General features: G+C 48.0%; 1 protein-coding gene across 2 annotated transcripts; it reads right to left on the bottom strand.

The window, feature by feature from the left end:
• Nucleotides 1-4491: 4491 nt before the first annotated feature.
• ZGPAT (zinc finger, CCCH-type with G patch domain) lies at nt 4492-10139 on the bottom strand. 2 transcript variants are annotated; one of them, XM_010293728.1, is made up of 6 exons: nt 9496-10139; nt 8596-8729; nt 7667-7825; nt 6475-6606; nt 5247-5664; nt 4492-4781 (listed from the first exon to the last, which is right to left on the bottom strand). In XM_010293728.1, exons 1-6 carry the CDS (start codon nt 10137-10139, stop codon nt 4643-4645), a joined length of 1626 nt encoding a protein of 541 aa, XP_010292030.1. In that variant the 3' UTR covers nt 4492-4642. The 2 variants fall into 2 exon arrangements, with proteins under 2 accessions (XP_010292030.1, XP_010292031.1); XM_010293729.1 differs by having other exon boundaries at nt 7679-7825.
• Between the last annotated feature and the right edge of the window lie 392 nt (nt 10140-10531).

Raw genomic sequence — 10531 nt, 5'->3', positions numbered from 1 at the left:
CGGAATCGAAGTGTGAGCCTTTAGCCTGCTGAGCAGACGGCGCAGCTTATCCCACAGCGGGTGGGTTTTCCGTCCCTGAATTTTCAAGACCGGAGAACGAAGGGAGAAGCTTCCTAAGTCGAAATTAGTGCAGAGAAATTCTTCTGACCTACTTTCAGTTGTGCAGGTCGGTGGTTGCTCCCGGATTTCTGACCTCTAGAAATGCCCACTGCACGCTCTCGCAGGCTCAGCAGTCACTGGGAGAAGCCACTTCTTGGGACGACACATTGGTTCTCCCAGAATTACCAATTTGAGAGGAAAACCCAGGGCCCGACTGAAGTCGCTCAGGTGGGACTGAAGTGTGCAAGGCAAAGTCTCAGACAGACCTTCTGAGACGTACGCCTAGTTATCGATCTCCCAGTCCCGGGGCTATTCTCTGGGGCAGGAGACTCAGCAGACGGCATTTCGTAACGCGCTGGCTCCACAAGCCAAGATTGCTTTGAAGTCGGGAGCAGTCGCAGCCGTTGCATCCGTGTGACGCACACCCACAGCCCGCCGAGGAGAGCACTACTCCCTTTTGCGCTACCTGAGCACAAGCACGATAAAAGCAGCTGGTTTGTTACTTCATGACATGGAAGTTTTTTGTGACTCCTACGAAAGGCGCAAGTTCCTCAGCTAGGCTTCATGAAAACAAGATTAAATTTACTGTAAAATTAAGTGCTGCTGCTGCTGATTTTGCCTGGCCCCTGATTCATCTATCCGGATAAAACCGCACGCAGTGTTCAGCACAGGGTGGCGACAAGAAAGTCTATGAAGCTACTAAAAGCATATTTGCAAGAAACCAGGACAAACATTACAAGCTGATTTCCATCAGTAACTGCGAACACGGCTGCAGCAAACAGCTCAGGTACCCTGGGGAGTTGCACCAAAAAAAAGTCCCAAGAAGCAGAAGTAGGTCTTCTCATTTACGAAAAGTGAAAGCCTCATAACAGGCAGTGAACAACACTGAATCTGCCCTGGACCATGGGATGCAATTAGTAAATTTTAAGACTATTTCAAACATGGAGCAGGCACGAGATCTCACCCACTTCACTCGCATTTCTGCAGCGGGAGGGAGAGATTTCATGGTCAAACTCCTCTGGAGGTGTTTCATTTACAAAGGACCAACTGTATTTCTAAACGCCAGACCCAAATGTCACAAAACTCAGATGCACGCTTCTAATTACATCCTGATGGCTACTCATATGCTGCAGTGGCTTTTGTGAAAATCATAGTCTTAAAACGTTAAGCGACCCGCCTGTTCACACCCCAGGGCTTTGGTCGAGGCTGACATAGTTCAGCATTTTTCTTTCTTCCCACCCTTCCGCGACTGCCGGCAATGAGCTCGCTTGAGCAGAGAAATGCGCTTCTAAGCAGAAGTCAAGAACCTGCTAGCGAGATTTTCTGCAGAGCTGGGCAGCAGCAGGACACCCGTTCTGGCGAGACCTTGGTGAACTGGCTATGGGAAGCCATATTCCAACATACAGGACGGGGGTATTAAGAGATACTTGTTTCCTCCACAATCACCTGCCTATCACAATGGCTTTCTTGCCACAAATTCAGTAGTTTTACATAATTTCAGGTTTACAGAAGATAGATAGTGCTTCAATGACCACATTCTCTCAAGGCTCCTCACCTGCAGCGAGGAGCTCAGCAGTTCCCCAAGAGCTGTTCCACATGCAAGCAAAAACTCTAGTCCCCCTCCTCACAAGACGACTGGAGATTTTTCTGTTGAAAAAAACCAATGCCCCACACCACTGAACTCAATGATTCAATCACCAGGAAAGTAATCGGTTCCCACTCAATCTCTGGATTCAAGCCAAGGAATCCCAACAGCGCTGCCAAGCTCAAGCACCTCTTCTTCCCTTTTAAGCCCAGATGCTTCCAGAGCACAAAGCTTGCAGACCACCAGAAGTTTAACACAGAGGATGCTTCCCCACTGCAATTACCCGCAGGAATCCTGCCTGTTCAGTCTAGCTAGCTGCAACAGAATCTCCGGCAAGGCTGCAATTTCTATATGGATCAAGGTTTTTTAAAAGTATTTTTCAGCCCGTGGTTTAGTTGCAGATACCCGAGTTTTCCAGGCAAGAAAGCAAATACCACTTACTTTGCAGAAACTCAAAAGCCAAGGAGTGTGAAGAGCAGGAATCTGATCATGCTCTCTCCCTTGTCAGCCAATCTGGAGAATTTCATTCCTTTCATCCTGCTGAGTTATTCCTAATTAGGGGCTCCCAAACGTTTCAAACATCTTGATCTGAGCTCTCCCACTCCTCTTTAGCTGCTTCTAGAGCAGACAGCTCTGAGCAGATACCATGCAGCACACACCACAGCTCGCTTCCTGGCCTTCAGAGGTGGTTGCTTCACCCAACAGTAGGCTGGGTTTCTCCCCGCCTCGGCTGCGCACACAAGAGCACCCTCTGCTGCGCTCCGCTTCCCACCGAGCTGGTTTTAGCACCAGCTCTCTATCCAAAGGTGAGTGCAAGGAAAGAATGGGTCTCCACATGTCATTACTTTGCAAATGAACAACGCCTCACAAGGACAGAGGGAAAAAATAAAACCTACTTTATTCAGCAGGGACGTGAACTGTCTTGGGTGGGAGGCAGCAGCCATTTGAATACAAGTCTGACAAGTGAGGTTGTGGAAATCCCAAGGAAGGGTCAAATTGGATTCAGCCGAGAGACAGGGCTAATACACCCAATTCTTAAAGAGATGATGATGATGTTAAATAGTGTCAGAGCACAAAACAAAACTCAAGAAATTTCTCTGCCCAGCTCTGCTCACCAGTCATGGGCCACTTCAGTGAGTACCCATGCTAAGCTGGGCACATTAGTCCTTGTCACCACTCAACGCTTGAGTGCGGGAAACAAACGGTCATTTGTGAGGGAAGGGCACTGAGCAACCATTGTTAAACCCTCCAGTTAAGCCCAGTGCATGGAGAACACAAATTCAGAACAATGAAGATAATAAGGCCAATTTAGTCAGAAACCGATGGATGCTGAAGGGCTCGAGGCAGCCCGCGCCACCTTTCACGACTATGCGGTGCTGCTCGTCACAGCAGGACCCAAGTGTTTTCCAAGAGGAGGGAGTAACTCTAACAGGTTTCCCGAAGAAGTTCATCTCATTTACTTTTGCTGTCGCTCTGTGTTTTCTGAGGTGTGGCTGCAGCAATGCTAAATCCCACATGACTTGAACAACTCTGATCCTATCTCTTTCAGCTTTAGATTTTCTGGTTAGTTTGGCAGCCTGATCCTACAAGTAGGCGCAGCCCTGCCCAGCCTGACAGCTTTGCTTAGGAACAGATAAAAAAGGTGGTACTAAAAGAGCAAAACTTTTCATTAGAAAAATGACTCTCAGAATAAAAGGAAATCGGTTTCTTAAATTAAGGAAAAAAACACGTGTCCTTAAGATACTGGCATAAAATTGCAAACAATTTTTTTTTTTTTTTAAAGTAATTACAATACACAAGTCCCACCAGAAACAGAGTCTGATGAAACCACCATCTCCTCTGGGGCAAGGACGGGTTGCCACCAATCCAGAACATAACCTCGGGGAGAAGACATCCCTCCTGTCCAAAGACTGTCCACACTGCAGGGAAGGGCGCTTTGCGTGCTTGGCCTGCTCACAGCATAGCCCGAAGCTCTCCCACAGAGAGGGCTGCATGCTGGGCACCTGCAGACTCCTGATCTGTGTGCTCATCTGGGGCCCAGTCTGACCTGGATCTGGGTCCCGAGGTTTTTTAATACAAGGACATGTGTTCAACGAGCCATGTAGGACAGGAAAAACTCGAGTCACGATGGCAAAATCACAGGGTTCCCTGGGGAGTTGTTCCTAGCTAGGAAGTTTGGGAATCTGCTACTCTGCTGCTGTCCTATTCCCCCAGCTTTGGCACTCTGCTTGTGGAACCACACAGCCTCCCACACCAAGTCAATGAGTGAGGCTATAGCGTGTCCCGGGGTACTCTTACAGTCAAACTGGTGAGATCTGATGCTTGAGGCCACTGGTACCCACCTCCAAGCTACCAGTTTCCTGTCTGTTCACCACACCAGGGCTACAAGAAACCGCTCCCCAAAAAAACGAGTTCTCAGCTTAATCCCGTAGCAAAAACCAGAGCAGCTGAAGCAATTTGCCTTTGTTTTTTTCACCCAGCACACACCTTTTCTGTTCCACCAGAATGTGCTCAGGACTCTGCCTCCTCTTGTGCTTGTCAGTTGGCTGCAAACACAAGCCACAGTTGATGGCAGGATGTGGGGCTTTCAAAGCCTCTCCTTAGCTGGTTTGTAGCCAGCAGTGTTATCACCCGAGTAGCTACAGACTCTGGATGGAGGTGCTACCGCAGCGACAACTGAGGAAAGACGCGTGCAAGAGAGCAGAGAACGGTACTTCTTGTAACTAGTCCTTAGCTCAGGCTCACTGAATGCTTTCAGGGCTGGACGGATGTGTACTGTTCCCCCTTCTCAGAACAGCTCAGAAGCATCTAGTTTTAGAAACTGCTCCTTTTCAGCCCAGTTTTCAGGCTGGGCAGCCTGAGGCCCAGAGGAGCAGGATGGCTTACCCAGGCTCTGAGACCATGAGCACCGGGGCTGGCTAGAGGACAATCACTGCAGTCAAACGCCTTCCTCAGAGACTAGAACTCAGTCATCTTCTTATGCGTCTCTGCTTTCTTCTGCTCCCGCTGCAGGCTGGCTTCCTGGGCCTGCAGCTGCCCCAGCTGTTTGTGCGCATTAGCCAGCTTCTCCTCCAGCTGAGCTGTAGCAATGCTGTGCCTGAAAGCAAAAAGCATTACAGCAACGTCATCCTGCATGGTAAGATCAAAGGCTTGTCACCATCCCAGGAGGGTCTGCCCTTTCCTGTGGGATTAGCCTAAGTGACCTGCTGAAAGCCAGGAAGAACCTGACGCTCAGCACAACCTGGGCTAGAAAATGTCCTCCTGTGATGCTCAACAGCAATACTGCAGAGATGCGTATGAGAAGGAAAGGACTCCAGTGCCTTTCCTGAGAGAGCTCCTCTCTTCGCCACAGTCTGAATTCCAGTTAAAAGACTCCAGACACATCCGCCAGTGTCCAAGCTGCTCTCAAGCACATGCTAAGGTCTCTCTCATCCACTCTCCTTAGGTCTCATCCAGATATGTTTCACTTGTTCCTCCTCAATCTCCTTTCAAGCCCACCCCTTCCCAGAAGCACCAAGAATTCTCAGTTCGTCCTGCAGTCCCAAAGAGAATGTTTTCCTACCGTCCAATGTTGCGTGCCAGGGCCTGCTGGATTCCTCTGATATCCTTCTGCGTTTGTTCAATCTTCTCCATTGTCTGGAAGAGGCGGACACTCAGGGCCTTCTTGGTGCTCTTGCTAGCGTGGTAGATCTCTTTGCTGTTCCTCTCCGGCAGTGCCATCCCTCCAGCCTTCTCCCCAGTGCTCTTCCCTCGCAGTTTCTCATTCAAAAAGTCAAACACATTGTGCGGAGGCTTACGGCTGCCCGCAGGTGATTGTCCAGAGCTGTTGCCCTTTGCTTGGCATTTCCTCGATTTGCCTGGGTCCAACTTCCCCTGTTTCTTCTTCTGAAGCACTTCAGCACACTGGTCCAGGGACTTCCCTCGAGGAAGTACCACGGCCTGCACCGGCTCCACTCGGCCCTCAGAGTTCTTCCCTAACCCTAAGGAAAGACCAAGCAATTACTGCAAGCGAGGACATCCCCTCTTGAGTCACCTCCCACCACGAGCTCATACTGACAGTCACAAGCTTAGAACAAGCAAACAGACTCTTGAGGTATAAAAAGCCATAACTACCATCCAAGTCAAGGGGAGCAGCAAAGGCCACAGCACGGTGGCTGAGGATGCTACGACATGAGCCTTCTACAGCAGAAGAAATGTGACAAAAAGCCCGAGGCCATCCGTCAGGCCGGTTTCTCTGAAACCAGGTTCAGCCTCACATTCTCAGCTTCTCAAGCCATGTTCTTAAAACTGGTTTGGTTCCTTTGGGAGAACTGGAGACAAATGCAAGCAGCAGACTGGCCTCCTAAAGCCCCCAAGGCTCAGTACAATTTGTGTAGCAAGAAGCTAGTTCAGCCGGCTTTGAAGTCTGCGTCTAGAGCCAGGAGATGCTTTAACACAGACATCAGAAGCTTCATAGATCAGTTCCTTTCCACCTAAAGCCTTTGAACACCTCATACAACAGTTCTCACGGCTTTAATCATTAGCTTGACCATGGTTCTAAAGGCCTCCAATTTTTGCTATTACCATACAGGGGCTTGTGCACACATATGCCTGTACTTCGATTAAGTAAGTTATCCCTTCTTGCCTGCTAACACTTCCACACAGGTGCAATTCATCACACAGCTTGAGCCTTATCTAACAGGCTTCATCCAAAAAACTCATTTTTCTTAACCAGCTTTAGGATCCATCAGGAGACAGAGGTGACGAGGCAGTCAGGCCCTCACACCACCAGGACCCCCTTCTCCCCTTACCTTTCCCAAACTCGTATCCCATCTGAACAAGCAGTTTGGAGCCAATACCACGAGTATGGGCTTCCCAGCCACCAAAAGAGGAACTGCATGCAGGAGTCCATTCCCCGTTCTCTGGAATTCCTGAATCTATCACTGTGGCACGGAAGAGAAGAATCAGTGAAACACGGAAACAAAGCTGCTATGCAAAACCTTCATCTGGGGCATCCACACAGCATGAACACCCCTCACAAGGCGGTAACTTCCCTCGCCCTAGAATCATTCAGCAGCTCTTCCAGCCTTACTCAGTTCCTATTGAGCTGTCACCTTTTATGAAGGCTGCACAGCGAGTTACTTAAATGAGAGATCTCACTTGATTTAATGCACATACCACCTCATAATTCCAGGAAGAATCACCCACAAGTTCTTAGGCTTCCCTTCCTTCCTTCTAGGATGGTCAAACAGACTGACATATGCCATCAGAGTAAAATTTGGCACTGTGGCAGGTAGTATGTATTCTGTGCCTCCAGCTCATGTCTCTGCTGTGAGGCTCCTCTAGGCCACAATACTAATTTTGTGTTATTAGGATCCAATAATCTCTATTAGGCTAAATTAAAAAGCTCTAGGACACAACTTTGTGACTGTGATGTAACTGTGGCACTAGCACAGGGACAGCGCTGCCTGTGTAATCTCAAAGAAGTCACTTGGGCTCTCTCTGTCAGCCTTCAATAGTAAAACAGGGCATGGCTGTTCCTGCGACCTCATCGAGGCCTGGGAAGGACCAAACACTCACAATTACTGGGGTCTCGTACTCTTGTGTCACGAAGCTACACGGAGCTCCCAGAGATGAGAAAGTCTCCAGATTCACTTATTAGCTCAACTCCACTAGCCACATAAGATGTTCCAAGCCTCCAGAGCTTGGAACTCGGCTCTGAATTATCACACGCTCTTCTTTCACATGCTGGAAGTTTCCATGGAAACCTCCAACCTTCATTAACCCAGTAATTGGCATAAAACAAAGATTTTAGTTTGCAATTTAACATAATAGCTAATGACCCTTCTCTATCTTTCAGCAACATATAAAGAGATTAGCTACTCTTTCATCGGAGGAGAAACACTTGTAATGAAAGCTCCAGGAGAGTAATTCGGTAGGTCCCAGAGAAAGACAGACCTAGATCACAAGTCGCTTTTGCTCACACTGTCCCCATTCTCTTACCTTTAGCATAACCAGAATCATCAACGCTGTCTTCATCAGACTCAGCAGATGAGGCACCATCTTCACTTCGCAGTGGGGGAATGACACTATCTCCTTCCACAACAGCTTCCTTGAGCAGCAGTGAATCAAACTTCACAGTGTAGTAACCACTGTCGATGTCTACAGAAGGAAAAGCAAGGACAAGAGTTCCACTAAGTCTCCAATACGAAACAGGCAGAGACGGCTTTCTAGAACAGAGTTAGCTTCAGTGGAATGACATGGGAGAGGGAGAAGGCCCAAGGAACACGTGTTTTAAAAAATTCTGGTTCTTCTTTGTGCTTTAGATTTCTGTCTGGGAGGGAGAAGCACCCATTGCAATGAAAAGCTATTTCCACAATGCCTGTGTTGATACTTCAGTGTTTATTTCCAAAAAAGAAGAAAGATGGGCTGTTGAGAAACAGAATTAAAGTTAGACTTGCTCCCCTCTGACCTAGTAATAGTTGAAGAAAGATGGAAAGAGAGACTAAACCCTCACCCTTCCCAGGATATGGGGAAGCCTGTATCAGTAGCTGATGGGCAGGGCCAGCTCACCTGGCTTTTGTTTAAGCAAGAGCAGTTTATTGCAATTCTAACCTAATAGGCATGCAAATTCCTGCAATACCCGCCTCTTCCCTTTTGGTGCAGTTAATGCCCATGTAGCCATTTCCTTTCCACATTCCTGCTCTTCATGTCTTCTTTTTGTCTAACACTCTCCAAGCCTTTTCCCCTCCTCAGCCTGACAAAACTCAGAATGTTTTCTCAGCTATGTCAAGATTTTCAGTTTAGGGCTGCAGCTACACAGTTAACGTTCTTCTATCATTAACCGAGATAGTCAAGTTTTATATTCACTTAAGCATTAGCCTTCGTCTTCCACACAGAATCCCGGCAAAGCACTCTCACACAAGACTCACCGGTTATTTTTGCAGTGTACCATATTCCATCGCTGTGTTTTGCCAGGCAGGCTGAGCCCACCTCCAGCGTGCTCAGATTGGGCTCCTGAAACGGCTGAAGCTCTTCCACAGAGACCACCTGACCATGTGAAAACCTGCCAGGGGAGGCAGAAGAGGAATTATCTCTACCTCATTTTAGCAAGCTTTAAATAAAAATTCCTTCTCTCCTTAAAGGAAGTGCAAATGAGTTGTCAGTGGCGATGAATCTTCACCAGTAATTGAAATAACAGAATAAATAACAGAAGTTTTATCGTGCATCATTTCAATTATACAAGTTATTAATTTTTCATCTTCCACATATTATTTAAGCCATGTAACAAAGAACGCATCCCACCCCAGAGAATTAAGCTTTCCTTGCTAGTGACACATCCAGTAAGAAGTTCACAGATCCTCTGAGATAAACTGTATGAGAGACACGCAGGTCGCTAGTCCAACCTCCTGCTCAAAGCACAACCAACTTCAAAGACTGATCAGGCTGTTTAAAACCTTATCTAGTTGAGTTCTGAAGATCTCCAAAGAACCTCTCCATGCAACTGGAATGTATGCACTATCAACAAACTTTGGTGTTTTACTTTCAAATACTTAATCGGTTATTAATTCAGCCACTTGAATGATCATGTAAAACATCTGTAAGTTTCTCATGGGCTTTTCCATTTAATCTCTGCACTAGCTAAAGAAAACAGCCAAACTGATGCCACTATTTACCATAACAAGTTTTAAAAACATAAACAAAAGGGCAAAATTTCATTTGGTACAAAAGCCAAATATGGTACTTTCAGAGGCGGCTTACCCCTCTGAAGGACAACACCTTTAGCTACAGGAAGGACGTAAGCCCCCTCCCACCCCTTTTTCTTTTTTTACCGACAGTTCTCTTTAAATCTGCATTTGTCATCCAAGAAGAATGGGCATGGCTTCAGAGACTTGTGAGTTGGATAGAGATACAGCACTCTGACTCCTGCACTGCCGTCTTCTAAGTCTTCTGTCCCCACAATCATGGCATTATGGTACTCCAGGGTCCCCCAAGAACTGTAGTAGGGAGCTTTAACCTTCATCCCACTCAATTCCTCCTCCTCCTCTCTGTCAGACTCCTCCTCCTCTTCACTGTACTTTGATTCATTTTTGTCATCAATTTCTTCATCTCTCTTTGACGCTATCTCATCGTTATTAGCTGAAGGCTTCTCCTCAGTCCCAAGCTCAGCAATGGCTTCCTTAAAAGCAGCATACTCCTCATCTTGGGCAGAATGGTCTGGGTTGGTATCCTGCTCCAGAGGACCTACTGGGGAGGAGGAGGAGGAGGCATTTGTATCTAGAGTAGCCAGAAGTTTGCTCTTTTTAACAGACACCAGGCTGGATTCAGTCAATTCTATCAGCTGCTTTAAATCCTCCTGCAACTGAATCAGGTCCGACTGCTGCGATGGGTCCAAGCCTGCCCCTAAAGCCAGCTCCACCTGCTGCAGCTGGGCATTGTAGGTCTGAATTGCTGCTTCCAGACTCTCTTCATCCATTATCAGCAAAATAAAGGTGTGTTTAACTGTGTCCTTTCCGGGAACTCAGAACATATGCAAAGAGTTTACTTAAGACGAGCAACTTTTTGGATAACAAGCCCTCGTTCGCAGAAGCCACCATCTATCCCGCCGTCCCGCTTCTTCCCTCGGAAGTAACCAGGCCGATGCTCCCGCAGCAAACAGGTGGCGAAGCGCGATGAGAGAGTCCGAGGAAAGGCTGGGCCCTGCTCTCCCCCACCACGACGCCCGCTCGAGCCCACCGGGCCCACACACGGCACCGCTCCCCCAGCAGCTTAGGCTCTCGCAGCGCGACCCCTTCACCGCGGGGGCAGCAACAAATCCCCCGACCTGACCCTGCCTCGACCACCCCACTCGCCCCTCAGCTCCCCCTG

Source organism: Phaethon lepturus, unplaced genomic scaffold, assembly GCF_000687285.1.
Source record: "Phaethon lepturus isolate BGI_N335 unplaced genomic scaffold, ASM68728v1 scaffold46268, whole genome shotgun sequence".
NCBI classification, from domain to species: Eukaryota; Metazoa; Chordata; class Aves; order Phaethontiformes; family Phaethontidae; genus Phaethon; species Phaethon lepturus.
The sequence above is the reverse complement of the archived record's forward strand: the minus strand, read 5'-3'. Positions and strand labels throughout refer to the sequence as shown.